This window comes from Garra rufa, chromosome 3, assembly GCF_049309525.1.
Source record: "Garra rufa chromosome 3, GarRuf1.0, whole genome shotgun sequence".
NCBI classification, from domain to species: Eukaryota; Metazoa; Chordata; class Actinopteri; order Cypriniformes; family Cyprinidae; genus Garra; species Garra rufa.
This window is the reverse complement of record NC_133363.1, coordinates 33,121,461-33,148,350: the sequence shown is the minus strand read 5'-3', so window position 1 is coordinate 33,148,350 and position 26,890 is coordinate 33,121,461. Positions and strand designations below refer to the sequence as shown.

The 26,890-nt window shown below is 35.2% G+C and overlaps 1 protein-coding gene across 6 annotated transcripts in view; it reads right to left on the bottom strand.

Annotated features, from left to right (window-relative positions):
* Positions 1–24,450, bottom strand: part of tcf12 (transcription factor 12) — a 180,471-nt gene extending 156,021 nt beyond the window's left edge. For all 6 annotated transcript variants that reach the window (XM_073835961.1, XM_073835962.1, XM_073835964.1 and 3 more), the window contains exons 1-3: positions 24,290–24,450; positions 23,309–23,401; positions 21,850–21,922 (exon numbers count right to left, since the gene is read on the bottom strand). In XM_073835961.1, coding sequence (XP_073692062.1) covers positions 21,850–21,922; positions 23,309–23,380 — 145 coding nt within the window. In that variant the 5' untranslated portion in view covers positions 23,381–23,401; positions 24,290–24,450. The remainder of the gene's footprint in view (positions 1–21,849; positions 21,923–23,308; positions 23,402–24,289) is intronic.
* Between the last annotated feature and the right edge of the window lie 2,440 nt (positions 24,451–26,890).

The following is a 26,890-nucleotide window of genomic DNA, read 5'->3' as shown; positions in this document are numbered from 1 at the left end:
TTATTTTGGCACACTTCACCACCTGCGCAGCAGGGCCGGGCACGGCCGAACCGCTCCAACTCGGCTCTTATCGCTCAAAGCGGTGAAAGTTTTTCAGTGAACATGCGAGGGGTGAAGAAGTGATGTTTAAAGTTTAATGAACAGTGAAGATGAGGAGTAACCCTGAACACAAGAGAACCATCTCTTACTCGACTGGGATACAGAAGACACTTCTGACTTATTTTAGTGGCTGATAAAATGCTTCTAAACAATGGTGTGGACAGTAATAAATACCAGCAATGATGCACATTTTAAAAGTATAGTTCGCCCAAAAATGAAAACCTTTATGTCTGCTTCTGCAAAATGTACCACAAAAAAAAGCAAAGTCACACAGGTTTGAAACAACATAAAAGGAGAGTAGATGATAAACCTTCACTTTAACTAAAAAAATTTATTATATAACATAAACAGGGTTCGTACAGATATTGTAAAAATAAAATACCGGGATTTTCAAAGACTTTTCAAGCACTACCTGACTTCAATCAGAGATCTCACTTACAGTTTGATGTTTTCTACTGTTTAAAGAAAGTCATACAGGTTTGAAACAACATAATGGTGAGTAAATGATGAACATCCATTCAAATAAACATTTTAATTAAAATAAATATTAATGTAAATTATACAAACAAAAAATAATATAAACAATGTTCGTACAGATACTGTAAAATAAAATACTAAAAGGACTGTTAAGGACTTTTCAAGCACTGCTTTTTAGATTTTTTTTAAGGACTTCAATCAGAGATCTCACTTACAGTTTGATGTTTTCTACTGAAAAAAAAAGATAGAGAAACTGCTCAGAAGTCCTGATCTGAACCAAATGATTTGTGATTCATGCTCCTAGGTTCCGATCTAAAACAAAATGTTCCACAGAAAAAAGAAAGTAATACAGGTTTGAAACAACATAAGGGCGAGTAAAGGAACCATCCCTTTAACCTTAAAATTTGAATTAAAATAAATATTAATATAAATTATACAAACAAAAAATAATATGAACAGGGTATGCACAGATACTGTAAAATAAAATTCCAGGACTTCCAATGACTTTAAGCAATACTTTTCTGATTTTCAAGGACTTCAGTCAGAGATCTCACTTACAGTTTGATGTTTTCTACTGTTTAAGAAAAAAAAAAATCAGAAAAAAGATCTGAACCAAATGATTCACGATTTGTGTTCCTAGGTTCCGATCTAAAGCAAAATGTTCCGCAGAAAAAAGAAAGTCATATAGGTTTAAAACAACATAGGGGTGAGTAAATGATGAACCATCCCTTTAACTAAACATTTTGATTAAAATAAAAAATAAGTAAAAATTATAAAAACTAAAAATAAAATGAACAGGGTTCATACAGATACTGTAAAATAAAATTCCAGGACTTTCAAGGACTTTTCAAGCACTACTTTTTTGATTTTCAAGGACTTCAATCAGAGATCTCACATACGGTTTGATGTTTTCTACGGTTTAAGAAAAACAATCTGAGAAACTGCTCTGAAGTCCCTATCTGAACCAAATGATTCCCGATTCACACTCCTAGGTTCCAATCTAAAGCAAAAGATTCTGCGAACCTGCTCTGAAGTTCCCATCTAAATAATGATTCAGATCAGGACTCGGAAGCGTGGATCGCAAATTATTCAATTCACGGAATGATATGAGAACCCGCTCCGAAGTCATTATCTAAATCACATTTTTCATGATACGCGATTTGAAGGTCCGATCTGAATCAAATGATTCACAATCCGATTGGAGTGCTTCGAAACAGTGAATCATGTTTTTTTTATTTGATCTGGCTTTTGCTAGTGAATCGCTTGAAATAACTGATCAAGTTTTAATCAGTCGGAGCGGTTCCAGTGTAAATGACTCAATTGATAGTTTTATGACATTAAATTTACGTTTTTTTAATCACATAAATTTTGCGTCAAAAGATATGTTTATTAAAACAAATAAACACTTATTTCATAGATACATTCTCTCTTTTCCAGTACCTCTACAGGAATATTTCTATTTTCAAGGGTTTTCCAGGCCTTAAATTTCAAAAAGTCAAATTCAAGTACCTCAAGCACTTTAAGCACTTTGTACGAAATCGGCATAAAGTAAAAAACTAATATAATTTTTAAAGAATAATAATCAATATTATTAATTAAAAATACTGAAATAGTATAAGAGGAAATTATTGTGGAGAATGGTAAGTAATGTAACCAGAACTCATCACAGGCTGAACTAGAACCTGCATTACCTGGACGATCATCACAACTCAACAGTTGACTGCTGTGCCATGGCTCTGAAACTTAATGGAAAAAAAGATCTGACACTCATTTTTAATAAGGATTTTTTTTTTTTGTTCAAAGAGGACACATAACTTCAATCCCTGTGGATCATGCTGAGTGGACCAAATGGGCCAGTTCATACAGTCAACGCTGTGCCATCTCCTCTGAGAGCTCAGAAAACCACAGGGACACTGAGAGATCAAAAAGGTCATTATGCACCCACTCATGCCAAATATCTGCTCTCTTATTCCCAGTCGAAAGTCTGCTCACTCTCTGAAGCCGTCCTGCTGGTGCACACCGGGCCAGGCGGAGTGTGAACGGCTACAGGCTGTTGGGGCATCAGAGCTAGATGACCCTCAGAACAGGAGCTAAAAGAACAAAAACTAAGATATATGTGACCATGGAAAACAAAACCAGTCGTAAGTAGCATGGGTGTATATGTTAGCAATAGCCAAAAATATACTGTATAGGTCAAAATTATTTTTCTTTTATGCCAAAAAAAAAAAAAATCATTATTAAGATCATGTCCCATGAGCATATTTTGTAAATTTCTTACCATAAATATATTAAAACCTAATGTTTTATTAGTAATATGCATTGCTAAGAACTTAATTTGAACAACTTTAAAAGCGATTTTCTCAATATTTAGATTTTTCCACCTTCAGATTCCTGATTTTCAAATAGTTGTATCTCAGCCAAATAGTGTCCTACCCTAACAAACTATACATCAATGAAAAGCTTATTCATTCAACTTTCTATAATAAAATTGACCCTTATGACTGGTTTTGTGCTCCATGGTCATATTATAATTTACACACACACAAAAAAAAGAAATGAAGAAAAAAAACACCTGAGCATATACTCTAAAAAGTAATTCAGTGGCTTTTTAAATACTAAAATAACAAAAATCTATACTGCCTTAACATCTCTAAATATCACTATTTACATATAATATTTAAGTTTATTTTATTAAAAGAAACTAGCATTTGACTACCAAATTATATTTTAAGATATACTTAATAGTCATTCCAATTAAAATTATTTTAGAATGGAGAGATTACACTCGTCAATTTTAAAAACTACAATTATTAATCATTATTAATCATCATTATTAATCATTCATCTTTAACAACAACAACTCAAGAATTTGAAGTTGGAGAAGAAAAGAAGAGAAAAAAAGAGAGAAACCTGCTTTTTGGAATCGTGGAATCCAGTCATAAAAATGAAATTTTGGATGAATAAATCAAAAGTAGGTCAGTACACTTAAATCAAAATGTGATATGGACTATTGTCTGTGAATATTAAGCCACAGAAACATTATTTAAATATGAATCCTACATGTTCTGCGTGTCTCAGTCTCTGAACAAATGGCGCAGACACATGGTTTTAATTGATGCTTACTGTGTTTTCAACCTCAATATAATAGAAGTACATGAACACATAAACAATCTTTAGAACTGCTGAGAGTCACTTCATGAGCATTTTACCACTTATTTTGAGAAAAACTATCATCATATCATATACAAACAGACATTTAAAGGTCTTCACAGCAACCTATCAAAATGAAAGTTTTAACTTGAAGAAACTGTAACGAAATATATTACTTAATGTAACGATAGTACTTCTACCAGTAATAAAATTATCATTAAAACATGATTTTTTAAAGAGTATTTACCAGAAAAAATAATTCCCAGAATGTATTTACCATTTAATGCATTTCAGAAAAAATAAATAAATAAAATGAATTTATTATAAAATCAGTTTATTAGAGATGCTTTTGATTATTACAATTTAATGAAACCATTCAAATGGAATTTTAGAAAAAATAAAGCGTATTTCATAGGGTCTTAAAAATTGAATTTGTTAAAGGTCCCATATTGTACACATTTCTGGAGGTTTATTTTAGTTGTTGATGTCCTTAAAGGTTGTATCAGCGATTTCTAGCCTAAAACATAAAGTGTCAATTTCAGCTGAGCTTTCTTCATGATCCGCTCGCTGCCTGCCCCATAAATTGTCTGTGAAAAAAACGCGTCTCTCTGGTCAGCCTAGGGTCCGAGATATGCCAAAAAAAAAACAATCGGCGCTATCAACTATTGCACAGATAAACAAACTGTGTTCCAACCAATCAGCGTCAGGGGTTTGGTGTTGTGGACTTTCCTACTGGTGCAGGGATGTGAGGGAGGCGGAGCGAAAGTCCACAACACCAAACCCCTGACGCTGATTGGTTGGAACACTGTTTGTTTATCTGTGGAAAGGTTGGTAGTGCCGATTGTTTTTTTGGCATATCTCGGACCCTAGGCTGACCAGAGAGACGCGTTTTTTTTCACAGACAATTTATGGGGCAGGCAGCGAGCGGATCGTGAAGAAAGGTCAGCTGAAATTGACACTTTATGTTTTAGGCTAGAAATCGCTGATACAACCTTTAAGAATATATATTTGCGGTATAAGTGCCAAAATCCATCTCAATATATTTTTACAGCTCCTTTTTTAGGGGCTCTGTCAAAAACAGGTTGATTTTGGTCCATCTAATTAATATTCATGAGCCTCTCTTCTGATTGGCCTGTTGTTTTCTAAATGACGCACAGCCAGGCCAATCACAGTTAACTAGGGTCCTGTATGCTTTAGCCGAGCCCAGAGCCATAGAGAGATCCTAGCCTGCTGATACTCAACAGGATATTTCAGAATGATCATTAATGTTTTTTCTTTTTCAAACACCAAATGCAGTAAGCTACATAACTGTTGCTTTAGTAAAGCCCCTTTCACAATGCGCGCTGATTCTGGAAAATTACGGGAACGAGCGCTGTGTGAACAAAAGCCAGAACCATAAAGGCGGTGTTGTAGTGATGATGCACGTTATCATGCGACTCTTCACAACGAAAAAATACGTGCAAAGTGGAATGAAGCGGCGATCAGGCAGAGCCAGCTCCGCACTATCAGCGCTGAAGCACAGTTTGTTCAGGTTAGTTTAGGTTTAGTGAATCGTACGCGTCGCATTACATCTCACATCCATACGTCACATGTCTTTATGGGTTGTGTGTAAAGCACGCACAGATTCCGGAAAACAACTGTGAATGAACCAAATCAAACAACTCCGGAACAAATCATGGGAAACATTATCCGTGTATTTACCGGAATCGCTGTGTGAAAGAGGCTGAAGTTGACGTGCCACTGGTCTCTTATATTCACGTTGTTCTGAAGCCTGTGCAATGATGTAGTTTCGATATCTATAGACTGAACAGGGTTTTCTCGACTTGATTTCGTGTTGTTGTTGCTTAGCAATGTTATGGACACGATATTGTCTGGGTTTGACAAAAGGAGGGTGGGACGTGATTGGTGCTCGGGGTGGTGACTGAAGGCGGTGACTGAGTAGATCGGACGTCACATCGTTACGGAAGTCACAGCGGCTCGTGAAAATGAACAGCTACTTTAAGCAGGCTGTGTGCAGTTTACTGTGGATTGACTGCTTTGAAACTCATATGGTAGTTACATAGCCCCTAGACCTCAGTTTTCATGAAAAAAGCCAGGAAATTTCGATTTTGACAATATGGGACCTTTAAGTTGTGTATGTTTCATGATTTCAATTTATTAGACATGGTTTTTGATTATTATTTTTAAATTTAACAGAGTCTAAAAAAATGATCCAGAAGAAAATGAATTTTGAAAAAATATAAAATAGATTTGATAGGGCCCTATAAAGGGACCTCTGTTAGTCTGTTATCTTCAAAACGTGTTCGTTTTAATGGATTCAAATGAAATGCGTTTTTGTTATGTATTTGTTATGGTCACTACATTGCTTATTCAGATCGAATCACATTTATCCAGATCGTAAAGTGCATTTCAATGATTTCACAGATAATTTACACATTAAGTGAAAAAATGTTTTAACCAAAAACAAAAGAGTGTACTAGACTCAGGCTCTATAACTGAAAGTGTGACTATAAGAGTACCAATAATTCATATTGTGGACAAGCATAATGATTGTGAAATAAGTGCCGTTTTGATTAGTGCCGATAGGCACGTAGGGAGCCATTATGGATGCACCTGCAAAATATTTCAGGTGCCTCTGTGAGTCCTGTGCGAATACTTTAAAATTGAATTCTGAGGTACGGTTTAAGCTTGCAGCGCCCTAATCTTGTTTCCACATACTGTAGGACTTGGGTCAGATATGTAATGAAATTGGAATGTGATGGAAAGTTGATCTCTCATAAAGAAAGGATGATGTGGCTCCGCCCACAGCCCTTCAGCTCTGACGGGGATTAATAACTCCAGGGATTTCCCCCTCAATATCAAAACCCCCTTTCACAGTTACTCATCACTGCCCAAATAAAACAGCAGCTCAGAAATTCACAACCTGGCCTCTTGCTGACTATAACAGTTGCTGAAATGCACGCCTTTTAATTTTGCTAACGACACAAAAAGGCTATTATGAGTTTGCTGCATCTGTCGAAGACGGTGAAAGAAAAAGGGAAGGGTACGGTTGAAGAGGTCTTCCCGCTAAGACTCTCATCATCAGCTCAACAAACTCGTCCCGAGGCTAAATCACTGGTGGATACAACTATGACTGTCAACATGCATTCTCCACTCACTAGCAAACAGGAAAAACACAAATCATCCAATGTGTTTCAGCTATTCCCTCCAACCACCTGTCTGCTGTTGTGACCACCACATAAAACGTAGCAAACACATAGATACCAAGGAGGTGCATTTTATTCCAAAAGCTCCGTACCACATCCCCAAACTAAGCTGGCTGTGGTTCTGTGGCTTGAATTTTTGAGAGGCTGCGTTTTCATAAGCCATTATATTGCCTGAATGTTTCCATAAAATTTAAGGCAACAGGAAACAAGCTTTGCTTTACATTACATTACATTTAGCAGATGCTTTTATCCAAAGCGACTTACAAGGAACAACAAAAGAGCAATAAAAAAATGCAACTGATATGACAAGTCTAATTTAGCCTAACACAGTACACATATCAAGCTTTTTTTTAATTATATAATAAATAAAAAGGAAATAGATAGAATAAAAAAAGAAAAAGCAAGCTAGTGTTAGAGGCCTACAAATAGATAGAAAGATAGAATATAACAAGAACAGAGAAGGTAGTGTTAGTTTTTTTTTTTTTTTTAGGAAAAAAAGCAGTAAGTAAATTAACAGAGATGGAATACAACAAGAACAGATAAGGTAGTGTTAGGGGTTTTTTTAGTAAGTAAATTAATAGAGAATAAGTCTAAAGTCTATAAGTTTTTTTTTTTTAAAGAATAGAATTAGAATAGAGGGTGCTAGGGTTAGAGGGTCAAATAAAGATGGAAGAGATGCGTTTTAGCCGATTCTTCAAGCTGTTCAGATTGAGTAGGAGAGGTCATTCCACCAGAAGGGCACATTTAATGTGAAAGTCTGTGAAAGTGATTTTGTGCCTCTTTGGGATGGCACAATAATGCGCCGTTCACATGCAGAATGCAAGCTTCTAGAGGGCACATAAGTCTGAAGTAATGAATTTAGGTAAAGGGGTGCAGAGCCAGTGGTGGTTTTCTAGGCAAACATTAATGTCTTGAATTTTATGAAAGCAGCTAATGGTATCCAGTGCAAATTGATGAAGAGAGGTGTGACGTGCGTTCTTTTCGGCTCATTAAAAATTAATCTTGCAAGAGTGGTCAAAAGTACTGGGACTTACGTATTAAATAGGTACTGACATTTTAAGAATGTCCCAACCTTTCTGCAAAACAGGTAGTACCAAGTCAATTTGGTACCCTGTGAAAACGCTCTGTTAAAATAGTGTTTAAGTACAACTTGTTAAGCAAGGCCAATCACACGTATTTAAGTTATTCAGAACCTGTTTAATGTCACTCAAAACACCTGGGTTTTTGTTTAGCGTGAACTAATTGACTGAGTTCTGGACACTCATTCCCTCATTATAACAGTAACAAAGTATAAACACAACATAAATGAAAGGGTGTGCCCCCCTTTTTCTATCCTCTCCCCTCCTTGCTGAACATGATTTCGAAAGTGAAAGTGAAACTGAAAAAAACAGCACGCATAAGAAAGCAAATGCACACTTTCACGACTGCACACAATCACAGATTGCACACTTCCCACCCAAAACACCCCCTCCTGCTAAACGTGATTTGTGCTAGGGTTGGGTACCCATATGACCGGTATGTACCGGACCAAATCAGAACCCTCATTTTGGTGCCACTTAAATGCCTTAAATATCGATTGAAATATTTGTCTTCTGGTGCTATGACACGGATCTAAGAAGCATTGATTTATCAACATGTATGATCGCTAGTTACATTTAAATACTGCATTTATGGGGTGCCAAAATGATCGGAAAAATTATTTCCTGAATGAGAAAACTCACGTGAAAGTCGAAAAGCTTTTACACTTGCTCTGAATGCAGCAGGTGGTCTGCGCTTACCTTAGCTAATTGCCAAAAACTAAACGTTCTAAAGTGTGGCTATATTTCACGAGAAATGATTCAGACACCGCAACGTGCAGCAAATGTTTTACCCTTTAAAGTCATGTTCTGAATCAAATGATTCACCATACATGCTTTTATGTTTCGTTTTGAATCAAATGATTCATGATACGTGCATTGAAGTGCCGTTCTGAATCAAATGATACGGGATCCAGTTGGAGCGTTTCGAAACAGTGAATCATTTTGCGACGCAGTGGTTTACTAATTAGTAAATAGTTCCAAAAAGCTCAGTTGATACTTTGCTCACTTTCTCTATATAATTTATTCATTGTTTGAAATGAAATCATTACAATTAATAAGCCTAACTTACAAACTTACAAAACTTTGTTTTTAGAGCCGGCTCTGGGACGCGGCCACCGGAGCCGATTGCTTGTGTTTATACAAGTTTCTGAAGTGCCCCAGAAGCAGCTCGCTACACTGCATCACTAAAGTTAGATACACGATACTATCGTCTAATGGCACAACCGTACTAAAGGGGACGAAGGGTCAATTTAAATAAAAGTTTTATTTTTCATGCTACCAAGTACACACTACAGTTTCTAAGGAGTGACAGTGACTACGTTTTGGGAGTGACAGGCATATTTAAATGTCAGATTGAATTTAAAAATCATAATGAATGACAAAGTAAAGAAAAACATAGCAACAGACAGGATGACAAGATCTGCAGCTTGTTTTGTGTAATGTGTTTCTCTGGGGGTTTTTTTTATTACAAACTCTAGACTTTTTTTAAAGCAATGCTGTTTAAATGTATTATTTACACTAAATTATTAATAGTTAACTCTAGGGATGTCACAATACTCAATATAATATCGAACCGTTCGGTACGACATCCACGGTTCAATACGCGCTTGTGAATTGCGGTTTTTCGGTTTGGCATCTAAATATCTTCCTTTTATTATTTCTCTTGGAATTTGCTGTATGTTTGCCCACGATTTCATGTGCTAGAATGAGAAAACGCTTCCCCTCTTATATTTGAAAAAAAAAAAATTACGCAACACGCAGATTATCTTCCATTCTAATGACATGCAATGATAAGCCTTTCTAAACCTGTTGTCCAACAAAAGTTATAAAAACAAGTTACAAAAACATAACTTGTTTTTAATTCACAACATCAGTCGAGTGTTTGAAATAACTTCCTTATGTTGTGATCTGATGTGGATTCTCATCACAGAATGAGGCAGACGATAAATTCTATACTCATATTCAATGTATGTCGATTAGCAATGGCTTATGAAAATACCCGAGATGGCTTGAAGAACACAGATAAACCATATATTATTGCAGACGAGTGTTTATTGTCCTTAGATTTCATCATTCAAAACGTTTACCGTTATATCTTGTTTTTAATAAGTTACAGCAATAGCGATGCTTTTATCCATATTAGAGAAGCTGGAACAGAACGTTATTAGCGCTGCTTCTTTGATGCATATGTGTTTTCTTTTGCACAAGGGCGCCCTCTGGCATCCAGTATGAATGAAACCCATTCTATTTTGCGTAAAAATAAAAAAAAAAGTATACCTCTCTCAAAAGAAAAATTAAGCAGACACATTCTAAACCACACTTTATCTAGTGTGCAGAGGTTTACAGGAGTATTTTGTTAATTTGTTCCAAAAAAAAAAAAAAACACTGAAGTGGCAAGATATCAGAACCGAACCGAACCGAAAACCGTGGTTAAAAACCGAGGTACGTATTGAACCGTGGATTAACTGTATTGTTGCATCCCTAGTTAACTCCAATTTTTTTCTTTCATTATACAAAGAAAATATAGACCAATTTGGAGTGGTCTGCAAGCGCACATTGGTGGCAGAAAAACACTGGTGACAAGTGGAGGGAAATGGGTCAAATCCAGGGAATAAGAGAAAAAATGTATTGTTGTGTCTCTGGATGTCAGAATCGGCATGAGAATCATTTTTATAGAATACTGCTGTCAAAGACGTCATCTGAAGCTAAACTCAGATGTTTAAACAGACTGATTAACGGATGAAACCTGCTATGATTACTCTACTTTTAAAGCATAAACTTGAATTTTATTTCAATTTGAATTGAATGTAAACAATAGGTCTACATAATATTCAGATATGCAGTTGTATTAGCCCTACAGTTACAGCATGAAATACTATTTAAAGCTTTTTTCTCTCAAATGCAAGTTTAAATTTCCTATTTGCTATTTTGGACTCGATTTAACTCAATAATAGAAAAGAGAGATGACAAGTTGATTTTTCTAATCAGAAAGTCAGAATTTTGAAATATAAACTTAAATTCATCTTTTCATTCTTTTATTCCATGGCTTTCATAGACTTCAACTTGAAATCTGTCATTTTCTGTCACCATATAGACTCATAAAAACACATAATCACTGTTTGCAAACATCGAATTGGTCTATAGTTGGGATGCACGATATTGAATCTTAGCCGAATTTCCGTCATGCCGATATTTTTCAACTCATTTTGGCCGATACCGATACCGATACCGATATACTTCCTTTTGTTTGGAAACAACACCAAGTCTCTCCTGTGCAGAAATTATAAGCTAAATATTTTTTATTTTGGTCACTTCTTAACAAGAACTTATTTTTTAGAATTAAAAAAACAATAATGAAGTTCTTTTATAATGACAGTACATTGAAGCTTTGAAAATAACTATAAATAGCTATATTGATTGCTGCATTTTTTTCCAGAAAGATGCAGTGATAACCTTAACATTTTTTTTTTAAGATTTAACATTTGTAGATGGTATAAAGCAAGTTGTAAAAATTTGGAAAATCGTTTAGAGCTCATAATATATTTCAAAAATATAACATTAACCTACACATTAATGAATAAATCAGTATATATCAAATTATTTAATTTACAAGTGACATGTTTGTGATGACTTTTTGACATCAATTAATGCTTTATTTAATCAGAAATACAGTTTAAATGTTATGTGTATTTTACTTTTATTTTATTAGAAGTAGGCCAACAGCGCCCCCTACGGAATTTAAACTCCTTACCAGAGGGGCATTAGGACCCGGGGGAGGCTGCTGACATTACACCTGCTATTACCATAGATATAAATAGGGTTATTACTGTTTACTCTATCACCAGAGCTGGGTAGATTACTTACAAATTGTAATCCGTTACTGATTCCAGATTACATGACAAAAAATTTTGTCAGTAATGTAATCCATTACATTACACATTTTAGGTAATATAATCAAATTACTTTTGAATTACTTTTGACACGTTTATCACATTGATGTAAATAGGATTATCTATATGATCTATATGATTATCATAATGATGTAAAAAATACAAAGAGTAAGAAATATGTCCCATTCATTGTAATTTACAGCATGAAGTGCAATAAACATTATATTACATCAGGTTTTCCCAAACTAGGGTTCTTAAAGGAACTGCAGAGGATTTGTGAGTTTAATGAAAAGGTAACAATTAATTACATCATAAAAAAAATGATTTAAATGATAAAAGTCCCCTTCAAGGATATTTCTATAATCTTTGTTTTAATATAACAATTAAAATAAAACCCTTACTAAAAAAGTAAGTAAGTTTATTTACCATTAATCAACATGCTTAATGTAAAGTATACACTTAAAGTATATTTGGTGAATAAGGTTTAGATGACAAAAAGTTTTGGAATGCCTGCATTAGATGTAAATAAGAAATAGTGTGAATATGTGCTTTAATGAGTTTAAAAGACAAAAGCCTTCCAAAAGACATTATAATACATTGCTTAAAAAACCTACAGAGTGATAATTCAAATAAAAATGAATGTTTTCATCAGTAGTTGATGCAATGTTGGAACCCTTAAACCTGAAATGATTTTTATAAATCCAGTGGTCAAATGCTGTTTTGCCACCAGACTAATGACTAGTCTATGTGTGAATGTCCACAAAACTGGACTTTCTAAATGTACATAATCGGTATGCTATTTTAGGGATGCACCGAAATGAAAATTCTTGGCCGACGCCGAACAAAATTAAACAATGGGCCAAAAACCGAAGGCCGATTACAGAACACATTTTTTCATTTTTCAAATTAAATTGCCAAAATATGCTTTTTACAGTTTTGTCTTGCTTTTCAAAAAAAAAATCAATTACAAAACAACAATTTAAAAATATTTACTTAACACTGAACATTTTTAACATTCTAGTAGACATTATAGCCTACCAACAAAGCACAATTTAACTTAAAATGAATAAGTTAGTAAAATAATATTCTTTGGCCACACTTCTTGAATCAGACATGTGTTTTTTTAATGTACAAATAAATGCAGCCTTGCTGAGCAAAGGAGAATGTTATAATAAATGTATTAATAGAGCTGTTGTAATGATTGATATCATTATTTTTGTCTTACTGTTTTTCAATGCTAACATTTATGAATGTTGACTTTTATTTTGGCAGGAACCCGCAAGAAGACCTCAGTACTACTTTTTGCTGACAGCAGCAGATTTATGAATGATTCTCATCAAGCAGATTTTCCTAGCGCTTTGGACTCAGAATAAATACAATTTGTATGTGTATTAGGCAACATAACATTCTGTAGTTAATTTACTAATGGTTTAAGGCCATTTCGTGATTTCAGTCATCATACAGTAACCAGCAACAGCCACCCCTTTCTCTTCTCATCGAAAAAATGCAATACGGTTCTAAACAGTCTCTCGATGTCCGTGCTGTGTAATGAATTTTGCATCTTTCTCGGACAGTTTTAAATGCTTCCACACTGCTGAACACCGAAAGAGCTTTTTATGCTATTTTCGGCTGAATAATTTCAGTTCCCGAACATTCGGTGCATCCCTACTTTTTTAGAAAGGAAAATGATCCCATTACCTCCTCTCCTATATAGACGCTACTAATCACTCTCCACTTGCCTTGTCATATCTAATATTAAACTAAAGTCTGTAAGAAATACACTTCAGTTGTTCAAAAAAAAAAAAAAAAAAAACGATTAAAGACATCCGTCCTTCAGAAAGGTATTTAATAACCTGTCCACATGTGACATACATGGTGTTATTCAGAATGACACTCTGACAATGCTTAAGTTTGAGGTCTAAGAATTGGATGCTGGGATCCAGTATACCCACAACAAAGGCAAATCAAATAGCCTAAATGACTTAGAGCTGTTTTTTCCAGGCATTTATTAAGGTTAGTTAAAAAAACCACAGAGGATTTTTAAAAGACCTTACTATTGCTTCTGGATAAACTGGAGAGCTTGTGGGCACTTAAAAGTCGCAATAAAAATCTCATTGTTTACTTGTCACAAAGCACAAAAGAAACCCACTTCCAGAAATACTGTGCACTATATTCCTGTTGTCGTTTTGTTGTTACTTCCAATGACACACCTGAGACATCCAGCAGACTGCTCCAGAACAGATGTGAAAGTTTACAACATCTCTTCTTTGTTTCAAACACAGCTGTCCTCCACAAGACACTTATTTATTCACCACAGCCAGAATAAACTCAGCTTTCTCAAATATATTGAAAGAATAACCATAATCTAAATATGCCCTAGTTTAATTTCCATTCTTTGAACTCACATCAAAGTTGTTGTTTTTATCCCCTCTGAAAATCCAAATCAATCACCAAAAATGCCAACAAATCCGCTGTTGGGGGGAGATTTGCTGAAACGCTGGAAAAGATGCGCACACCGTGCCAAGTAACCTGCCTTCAAAGGGCCTTGATCGCTATGGCAACAGCATGATCTTCCATAACCATGCCAGGAGGTGACCTGAGATACATACAGGAGATGTCCAAAAACCCTCCCAGACTTCTCTCTGTCATGGCAGCACCAGCCTGCCAGAGGAAGCCGCTGCTCTGACGGCATCACATGCGCAACGTGGCCCAATGGTTCACAGAGCAAGCAGCAGGTTAGCTAAAAATAAACAGCCTCCTGCCAGAGAGAACGGGGTCCTTCGCTTAAACACACTGAGGCTTTTTAAAGACTTTTTTGAAAACCACAAAAATTATCTATTTATACAATATAATAGCGTATTTTCCCATAGGCTATATATATATGTGTGTTTGTGTGTGTGTGTGTGTGTGTGTGTGTGTGTGTGTGTGTGTGTGTATATATGTGTGTGTGTGTGTGTGTGTGTGTGTGTATGTATATATATACATATATATATATATACACACACACACACACACACACACACACACACACACATATATACATACAGATATACATACACACACTTATTTTACTCCCATCATTTCATACATGTCAGAAAAATGTACAAAATCGTGTAAAACTCTGTAAGGTAAATCTAGGAAGCTTAGTGTTCAGACTGAATGTTTCTCAAAGCGCAAGGGTGGATTAAAATAAATAATAAAAAAAGAGATATGAATATAGAAACATCAGAAAGAGAAGCTGGCTGAGGGAGTCTCAGGAGACAATGGCTTCCGGAGTTCAGAAACATAACAGGTTCGTTTCTTTACCCGAAACTACTGAAAGCCAGTGTGGTGGTTATAGATGTGGAGAGCATTTGAAATAATAATCCATTCTGAAACAAACGCGCGCTTAAATGGGAGCGACTCCGTCATTGTTTTAAACAAAACTCACAAATCCGCTGAGAAGCCTTTGATGATAAGCTGTGCTCAAGTGAGGTTTTGTCACCTTTAATATCTTCATTATACAGCAGGGCAGTTTTATTTTCCTTGCCTGAAATTATCTCAATATTTGAGGCTTTTTCCGAGTTCAGAGACTTTTTACAGAGAGGATATAAAACTGTGAATACTAATCATACAGATTCTTCCCCTCTCATTAATTATTAATCAGCAGATAAAGGCTTTTTCTAATCCACAGACAATAAGGACAGTGATGTCTGAGGTTTACTCTCAGCTCACTCTCCGAGGATGACTTCAGGTACAAACTCAAAAGCTCAGAGCGAAGCTGTACTCCAGACAGCTTTGATGACAAAGCAGGAGGGAAAAGAATCTAGAAATATGAAAAAATAGACCAATTCAGTCGGCACCGATAGCCTTGTGGGCAGCGCGTCGACATACAGTGCTCCCGGCTCGAGGACCTTTCCCGATCCCGCCCCCTATCTCTCTCCCACTATGTTTCCTGTCAATTCTGATCTGTCCTATCATAATAAAGGCAAAAAAATGCCAAAAATAAATCTTAAAAAAAAAAAATAGACCAATTCGGTGTTTGCAAACAGTGATGACGTTTTTGTGGGCGGAGCCTACCTAAAGGTAAATTTGCGTATATATTTTAAAATTCTGACTTTATTCTTATAATTCCAAGATTATACCTTACAATTCTGAAAAGAAAAATCAGCTTGTCATTCTTTTTCCCCCCTCAAGAATCATTAGTTTATATCACACACTTTTGGCTTTTTTTTCCCTCTCAGAATTGACAAACTCACTATTGTTGAGTTAAATCAAGTTATAAAGTCGAAACAAGGAGATATAAACTTGCATTTGTAAGAAAAAAAAGTCAGAATTGTAAGATAAAATAGGTAAATGTTAAATAGTATTTCATGCTGTAACTGTAGGGCTAATATAACATGTCCCCTGTGAGCTGCATATGCGAATATTATGTAGAACTATTGTTTAAATCAAATTTATGCTTTAAAAGTAGAGTAAACACAGCAGGTTTCATTCATAGTCTGTTTAAACGTCTGCGTTTAGTTTCAAATAGCGTCTTTGATGACAGCATTCTATAAAAATATACCAAAAGAGGCAGAACAATAAATATTTTTTCTCTTATTCCATGGATTTTACCTGTCTAAATCTAGAATTTTCTATCATGCTTAATCAACAACTTTAATAAAAAGTAGTGAATTCAGATTATACCAAGGCATTTAAATCTTTACATTTTGTGACAGATAATAAACACACTACCATTCAACAGTTTTATTACTCACCAAGGCTACTGTTTGCCCAAAAATCGATAAAAACAGTAATATTGTGAAATATTATTACAAATTAAAATAACTTACTTGTTATTTTTACATATTTTAAAATGTAATTTATTCCTGAGATGACAAAGCTGAATTTCCAGCATCATTACTCCATTCTTTAGTGTCACATGATCATTCAGAAATCATTCTAATATGCTGATTTGCTGCTTAAGAAATGTTTCCTATTATGTTTTCCTATTAAGTTGCACTGCTTAGCATGGGCGACATTTGACTCTTGAGTCAGGGGGGGCAAGAAAAAAAAATCAGATGTAAGCATTAAAACAGTGCCCTACGGTATTGCAGCACATCAAAGCAGTCAATTAAAGCGCTGCACTTCAGCCCGGGCCGATGGGCCCTGACTTTTTTTTACACCCCAGGGCTACGGCTTCGGGCCAATTTTCAGGTCATAGTTCAGACCCGGGCCGGCATCGGGCCTGTTTTAGGCTTCTCCTTATTTTCATAATTTAGACATCCATCAATTATGGTGAAGAAAAAAAAATGCCGCGCTGGTGGAAACAACACGAAACTTCACTTTCGCTTTCACTTTTGAGACCGACTCAGACACCGTTTAGTGTGCTTTAGCGCAGCTGAATCCGCGTTCAAGCGCACACAATAGGCTAAAACTCGCCCCAAGCACAGCAAAAAAATAAATAACAATGAATGTGTCAAGGAAAGAGTAAGGACATAAATGAATTATTTATTAATTCATTTGTGTATTCTGAGTCAGTGTCGCAAAGATCCTGACTCCCAATCTCCTTTTTGGACGCGCCTTTAGAGAGAAATTCATCTTTACGGATTACATGAAAGAGTTTGTGCTTTTGATTTGTTTTATTTCGTTAAGTAATAATTTAAAGCTTTCTATAAATGTATTTATTATGTCTGTGAGGCATGCATTTCGCTTCATTTTGTTAAGCACTCCTGTTCAAGAACCAGACGGCAGAAAGCACATAATTATTGTTTTCTTTATTTTATAAAAATGCTGTAACGTTTTTTTCGATGTATTACTCATACTTTGTGAGCAAAAATGACGGATAATTTTAAATTGCTTCCAATGAAAAAAATGCAAGTGATTGCGCTGGTGCCTCGATGTCCTGCAAGCTTTAGCTTCCACTTTCTGCACAAACTATGCGCATACAGCGCACATTTATCTGTAACGTTTAAACTACCATTGTTTTATACTTGAACTGTTTTATATCTATAGATTTCATTTTAGGCAAGTCGTGATGATTTGAGAAGGCAAACTGATCAAACAGACTATGATCAGTCTTCCGCTGGGCGCTGTTCGGTAAATATATATATATTTAACGAATAAAAAATGCTCCAAGCGTTTTTCTAAATTAGCTAAATAAAAAACGAAACTAAATATAAACATTTTGCCATTACATACAAAACTGAACTATTTTATAGCTGAAACAGTAAGTTGTTTTGGGAGAAGGGGAAAATATATTTTTATCCCGTCTATTGCTTCACCGTTATTTCGAGAATAAACCCAGCGTAAATATGCAAATGTCACTCCCAAAACATATCAGCTTGCATGTGCCGAAAAACGAAAGTTTCATACAAATTCTAAATGGATTATAGCCTGGAAAGTGCAAAGCACGCTCCCCTTATTATCACTAAAAGTTCATAGAGATCTCACAAAATTCCGTTATAATTAATAAAGCTCTCTAAACTACACAATTAATATTTTATTTACATCGCGTCTACACTCATAAGATGATTCACGAGCGCACAAAACGGCACTTAATAAAAACCGATCAGGCGCTTTCAGCAGTGAGTGAATTCTGACAAGTGTTTCTAATTGTTCGGAAACAACAGATATGTCTGTGATTGGCTACATTGCTCAACGCTGCAAAAACACGTTGGATAGTTTGCCAGATCTTCAATTGCTTTGCTTTCGTTTGAGGGTTATATAGCACCGTCTAGTTCCCAATTACAACCGAGCCTAAGCTTGGCTAAAGCAGTTGCAGCGGGGCTGTCGAGGATTCCATGACTAACCACAGGGGGGGCAACTGCCCCCCCTTGCCCCCCCCTAATGTCGCCCATGCTGCTTAGTATTCTTGTGGTAAACATGAAACATTTTTTCGAGGAAACTGTCCAAAAGAACTGCATTTGAAATAGAAATCATTTGTAACAGTATAAATGTCTCTGTCACTTTTGATCAATTTAACGCATCCTTACTGAATAAGTATTCAAAAAAAAGAAAAAAATCTTACTGCCCCCAAGCTTTTGAATGGTAGCATATGCATTAGTCATTATTTCATACAATTTATGAACTGATTTGACCTGCAATTTATTGAACTGCTGCCTCACACATGAAGAGGCATTGGGTGGGGTCTAACAGAGGAAGAGTTGTGTTTGCAGAAATATCCTCTGATGGCACTATTCCACTATTGTTTTAAATGCTTCTTGGTGGGTCCGTTTCAACAGCTTTTTTTCTAGAAAAAAGCAAAGGACATTTATCTTTGCACAATACCGCATGCCTGTATAACACAGCGGCTACGACATGAGAAATAACAGTGTTAAACACAACAAAAGAGAATTTTGTTATCAGACAGGTGATACATGCCTCGCCTCGCCGTGGATGAAACAGAGGGCATATCACAGCATTCCCACACAAGGGCTGCTCTATACAAAGGTCTGACAGATTAGCCAGGAACATGACCAAACCCTTAGTGCACATTTCCTCCATTGAAACCTCCTAATATACACTACCATTCAAAAGTTTTTGAACAGTAAGATTTTTAATGCTCACCAGGCCTGCATATATGTGATCCAAAGTACAGCAAAAACAGCTAAATTTTGAAATAGTTTTACTATTTAAAATACCTGTTTTCTATTTTAATATATTATAAAATGTAATTTATTCCTGGGATCAAAGCTACATTTTCAGCATCATTACTCCAGCCTTCAGTGTCACACGATCCTTCAGAAATCATGCAGTAATGATGCTAAAAATTCAGCTTTGAAATCAAAGGAATAAATTACATTTTTAAATATATTCAAATAGAAAACAGTTACTTTAAATCAGGGGTCCCCAAACTTTTTTCTGAGTGGGCCACATAATTTTATTTTCTTTAATGGGGGGCCAGGTCAGTTTATAAAAGAAAATTCCATGGGCTGGACTACTATTATTATTATTATTTTATTATGGTTTTACCTGTATTTATTATACCTTTTAATGCTAGAATAGTTTATTTTTTTATGCACCAGACAGACAAATGAGCCTTTCTTTTCAAAAGATATACAGGGGCTTCTCAGTAAATTAGAATGTCATGGAAAAGTTCATTTATTTCAGTAATTCAACTCAAATTGTAAAACTTGTCTATTAAATACATTTAATGCACACAGAGTGAAGTAGTTTAAGTCTTTGGTTCTTTTAATTGTGATGATTTGGCTTACATTTAACAAAAATATATCTCTGGCATTGTTCAGAGGGCCGGTCCAAATGTGGGGGCGGGCCGCATTCGGCCCCCGGGCCTTAGTTTGGGGACCCCTGCTTTAAATAGTAAAAATAATTCCAAATTTAGCTGTTTTTGCTGTACTTTGGATCACATATATGCAGGCCTGGTGAGCATTAAAAATCTTACTGTTCAAAAACTTTTGACTGGTAGTGTACATGCCGATTACTATTACAGATATTTTAAAGAAATATTGCAGGTTCTATACAAGTTATGCTAAATCAACATCATTTGGAGTGCCATGTTGATGTCCATTAAAAAAAATCTAGTTTTTCATTGTTGTTTAAAAAGGTTATATGAGATTATCCAGTGGACTATTTTCATGCGGATTCTTTTATTCTCCTGTTAAAATTTATGTAGTATTTGAGCTGTAAAGTTGTTCTCATCATTTGTACGGTCGTTTTAGGGTTTTTGCGTTGTCAAAGTAAAGAAGTTGTAAAATTTGATAGAAATGGTTAGTAAGTGACACTAAAATCATGTTAACACGTATTGTTCACTTTTTTTTATGCTATTGAAACAGTGAATGTTTTAACTCTCACAACATGATTTTTTGTGGGAATTAACTAGGAATATAACTTTAAATTCTTTATTTTAAAACAGAATCGGTCTGGTTTGGGAATCAGAAATTTCACCTGATCTAGGTCACCTGATAATCAGGAATGCCACACTATATTAAATTATCTAACATAGATACAGCAAAAGGGCTTCTCCCTACTATCTTGATGCTCCGCACACAAATCTCTGCCGGTGCTTGAAATAACGCCCCACAGCGTTTCCAAACCGTCTCTGAAACGCTGCTGTTTTGAGTAAGTTGTGTCAGGAGCAACAAACAAACAAGAGATGTTTCTTTTTATCACATTTTGCATCATAGCACATATCAAAGGCCAAAGACTGATTACAAGATCATCACATGTGCATAAATGTTTCATTTATTGTTGTTAGATTCTGGCTGATGTGAGCCAACAAGATCAGGTTATTTTACAAATCATTCTGAAAAGGTTTACAAAAGCAGTCTCGGCTGTGCTGCTATTCAGTAATCCACTAAAAGTGTGTCCTCTAGATAGCAGACGAGTGTAACAAGGGCTGTGCTTTGTTGCTTTACATAAAACAAGCATTGAGATGGAATAATGCCTGATTGTTTCCTCTTTCTACGGCAAATTAGACAATGGATGATCTTTACAACAACGTGTAGTCACCTATGACAGGATTCATATATAAACAGGGACTCTATCAAAGCGTTCACACATACTGCTCTACAAATGCTTAAAACAACTAGTGAAGAGGATAGCATAGTCTCATAGGAAACACGTGATGAATCATAACACATAAAATTACAGAGCATCATTTTGGTCATCTTCAATTTACTCACAGAATCCACATTTCACATTGAATTCATTTACAAGGCGGTTAAAAACTTTAATGTGAAGTCCAAGAAAAGCCATGATGTATGCAATGTAAAGAATTTAAACAAAAAGGCTGTGCTTTTCATTTCAGTGTAATTAAAATAGTGGCTGTATCTGATTTCAAAGACCATTACTGAACCCTACCTGCTCCCTATTAATCAAAGCGAACCAAAAATCAAAAACACCTTGGGATGGAATTCATGACTATAATCAAGAGCAACTAGACTTTACTGAGATGCAAAAGGAGGTGACTGGACAGCGTGAGCGGAAGACAATCTCTCATTAAAGGATTTCCACAGGAAGTCCTACCTGATGTGGTGAACTGGCTGCTTCCAAGAGTGGTCGGCCTGTTTTTCCCACTGTTTACTGGCGGAGAAAACATCTATGGGAAGACACACAAACATTTTTCTGAAATAGTGTGGTACTAACATTACACAGACTGTGTGTCATGTTTACTGAATACAAAAGCATTATTGAATATTAAAATGAATATTTTATTGATTCCCTATGTGCAAATAACCAGGTGAATGTTTAATATTACATATGTGACCCTGTACCACAAAAGCCATCTAAAAGCTGAATGAACAAGCTTTCCATTGATGTTTGGTTTGTTAGAACAATAGGACAATATTTGGCTGAAATACAACTATTTGAAAATCTGGAATCTGAAAGTGTAAAAAAAAAAAAAAAAAAAATGTAGGAAATTTGTCCACATGAAGTTCTAAGCAATGCATATTACTAATCAAAAATTAAGTTTTGATACATTTACAGTAGGAAATTTACAAAATATCTTGATCTTTACATAATATCCTAATGATTTGTGGCATAAAAATGTATTTTTGGCTATTGCTACAAATACACCGTACTAAAGACTGAAGACTGGTTTTGTGGACCAAGATCACATATTATAAAATTAATAAATTAATTACATTTTACATATAAAATGTATGCATTATATTTAATCTATGTATATACACACAGACACACACACACTAAAGTAGTTTTTCATTTAATTAGGACAAAAATAAATAAATATACATAACAGTGTTTACAGGTAGAGAAAACATCTATGGGAAGACAAACATTTTTCTGAAATAGTGTGGTACTAACATTAAACATGAGACACTGTTTGTGTAATTAATACAAAAGCATTTTAAAAGAGCTGAATGTTGAAATGAATATTTTATTGATCCCTACAGCATATGTTCTATATAGCATTTTTTACATAATGTATATATTATATTTAAAATCTCGCTCTATATACATATAAACATACAGTCAAACCAAAAATTATTCAGACACCTTCAACATTTCTTACATTATCACAGTTTATTCACTATAGTTTAGAAAAAGGTAATAAATATGACAAGAACTCAGAGTTAAACTGTGTCAATTCATCTTGACACTGATAATGTCAGATAACTTTGATAGAAAGGTATGTAACAAAACATGGTCAGGTCAAAGTGTCAAATCAAATTTGTATGAAGAATTTGGGTATAATATGTCACAGTTTACTTTATTTTGTTATTCTCACTTACATAAATGAAATAGTGTCCTGCACCCACTAGTAAAAAATATCAAAAATTATATATAATAATTTTTCTTTGACTGTATATATACACACGCATACATAAAAGTAGTTTTTCATTTACTTAGAAGAAAAATAAACAAATATACATAACATATTACAACGCTTATCATAGAAGTGAGTGCCTGAACGAATGACAACAGTTGGAGGAAGAAGTAAAACAATTGATTAATGTCTTACCGCGCTGAAATCCAGCAGATCACTCAGCTCCTTATCCGTCCCGATAGCGGCAATCCGCTGCTGAGGGTTCATCCTTACGATCCTTTTCTAAATCTACAAAATACAAACATCATTCCCCTCAATCTGAGAGCCTGATGTGTGCTGAAGCTTCACGCTAGCCAGCACAGCTTATGCAAATAACATCGGTGAACATCCGCAGCTTGACATTTGCTAAACATCCCCATCTCCAGTCTTTAGCAGAACTTTGCGCTGTTCCGAAACCTTAATAGTATCGAAAAAATGCTTGTCCTTGATCAAAACCTACGTTTTATACATTAAATAGTGATTTAAAAAAATCTCCTGAGAGACAGACTCAAGACCTCCACTCCCCAGCGTCGGATTATTGACAGTTACAGACAAGGTTACGGCGTTTCTTTCTGTAAACAATGGCGAAAGAATGACACGAGGTGACATAGTGGAAATAGGTTTTATTTTAATGTTAGAGAGCAGGCCTTATAGGTTTTTTTGGGATGACCAAACGTGGACATGTTGAGAAAGACCCTGAGCTCGATGGTGTCACACACATGGACCCGCAGCATCATTTTTCAACTGCATGTGTTTGATTCCTCAATGTATCAAAAGTCACGAGTTTACAATGAACGCACAGGCGCGTCCAAACATCTGCCGCTACACACTTTTGTTGTTGCATTACAGAAGAAAGGATACTTACAAACAACGCCGCTGCTGTTGTTGTTATTCGCTAATTGCCAGTTAACCTATTCATAATAATAATGGTGCGGGCACGAAACGATTAAGCGCAAATCAACCATTAGCACTGACATAACGCACATTTTGACATGGAGAGTGACCAGTGAGATGTCAAACTGAAATGTTAAAGCGAATGCCAACCCTTTTCTATCCATATAGGCTCCCGTCTTTTCTTCTATCCCAACTTCTTTCACCCAGTCCGAAACCTCTGCCAAACTCTGTGCAATATTTTACCTTTTCTGTTGTCAAAAATCCAACTAGGGCGATCTGGTGTGCCAGTGACGGCGTGGGCTTCCTTGTTTCGCGTCGGGAAGATAATGAAATAGGTTTCTTTTGCGAATGTATATTGCAAATATCCACTATGTAACTTGCGAGTTTCCCTTAGGCAGACATTTTTGCTTGGCGATAACCGAAGCACGACGATGACGTCTAAAATTGTGTTCTTCCGCCAGCGCCATACACTTTACTGCTCTTCAAGCGGGTGCGGATGAATATCATGTGTGGCGAATCATAAAGCCTGACACACAACCTTGCTAGGGGAGTAAAGGACCACTGGAGCACCTCCTAAAATCAGTTTGGTTTACCTCCCAACTGCCTCCACGTAAATGTGGGCTTCGTTGGCTGTGTGTATTATTAATATTGGGAGAAACTGAGCATATTTAAAGCATGGGATACATCACTTTAGCTGCATTAAGTGTTCTGCTGGAACAAGTGCAGCAGCATAAATGCCTAGGAGACTGTTTGAACTAGTACACTCTTCCAAAACTATGTCAACATATGGACATCGCTATTCCTCCTTTCAAACCTTATTTAACTAGACCTAACTTTGATCACTGCACGTTTCTGCTTTTCTTCATCCTCAGAATTGGAATTCTTTATGTCCCAATGCAAACAATGGAACATCAAGAATAGGTTACAGTGCAGCAGCATGGAAACCTTAGAAATAATAGTGCAGAATATAGTATATGCATATACGTTTATGTGATGTGATTATGAAAAATGTGACCACAAAACCAGACATAAAAGTTGAATTAATAAGCTTTCAATTGATGTATGGTTTGTTAGGATAGGGCAATATTTGGCCAAGGTACAACAATTTGAAAATCTATAACCTTAGGATGCAAAAAAAATTAAATATTGACAAAATCAGCTTTAAAGTTGTCCAAATGATGTTCTTAGCAATGCATATTACTAATCAAAAATGTAGTTTTGATATATTTACGGTAGAAAATTGACAAAATATCTTCATGGAGTTGTAAGTGCTCCAGGGTCACACATAATAGTAAAAACTATAACTGTTTGCAATAATTTTGGTATTGTTATTGTGTTGTTGCTATTATTCACTTTTGGACTCCTGAGATTTATAAAATATATTAACTAATATAGCCTAATTTTCATATAAAGATAAAAAAATGTGCAAATTTTTTTTTATTATAATTTTTTTATATATATTTTGAATAATTAATGTAATTACTGAATCCTTGAATCCTATATGCATGAAAACATATTTTTGCATAAATGCTTTATGTCAAAAGTCAATAGTGACAAAGTGGGCTCTACCAATCCTTCACCAGAATACAGAAATGCAATCGAAACTACCATAGAGGGGGAATGCAATAAATAAGCTGCATATAAGAACAGCTGTTTAACCTAGTAGTTCAGATTTTTTTTTTAAAGAACCCATAGCCATGTAATACTATATTTACATATGTGACGAAGCAGATTAAATGGAAGTAGGTGAAATGGAAAATTATCTCTCTGGGTTTCATTAGTTATTTAAACACACTACACTATAGAATGTTTGCCATAAAAGAAAAAACTTACTGGCAACAAATAGCTAATTTCACAGTACTATAAAACTTATATATAAATTACAATGTGCTTACATCATTTTATATTCAGTGATAGGCCTAAAATGTGACCCTGGACCACAAAACCAGTCATAAGTAGCACGGGTATGTTTGTAGCAATAGCCAACAAAACACTGTGTGGGTCAAAATTATACATTTTTAATGTTAAAAATTATTAGAAAGATCATTAAAATCATTAAAAGATCACGTTTCATGAACATATTTTGTAAATTTTCTACTGTAAATATATCAAAACTTAATTTTTGATTAGTCCTATGCATTGCTAAGAACTTCATTTGGACAACTTTAAAGGCAATTTTCTCAGTATTTAGATTTTTTTGCACCCTCAGATACCAGATTTTTAAACAGCTGTATCTCAGCCAAATTTTGTCCTATCCTAACAAACCATACATCAGTGAGAAAAAAATGGACCCTTATGACTGGTTTTGAGGTCCAAAGTCACGAACAGTGATATCTAGTACAACTAGAAGTACTTCACAAAGAACAGAGAAGGGGGAATATATATTACGTCAGTATGTCCATTCAAACATCAACCTATTTTAATCAAGTTCATTTACAGATCTTCCAAGAGACTGGAAAAAGAACACCACAAACCAATTGCCTGTACAGAACAAAAGGCTGCACACACAGTTTAACATCACTAAGCCAAAACAGCTTACAGATGTACAATATAAGCCATCCAAAAAAACTCTCTTCCCTCCAAACTTTCTGAATGAAAGAACGAGAGGTATCATCTGTTGGTGATGATGACATTCATTATTTATACAGGGCAAGCATCCCCAACCCATCACAATACTCATAGTGCCACCTGTTGGTCAAAATAAACAGAAGCGAGACAACGCTGTCAAAGTTGATGCTTGTCAAATTAAACTCTAATAGAAGTTAATTAAATATGATTACTATGGTTCTGTTTTGTCACCACTGAATTAGTTCAAACTACTACTCATTTCTAATGTTATTCTAA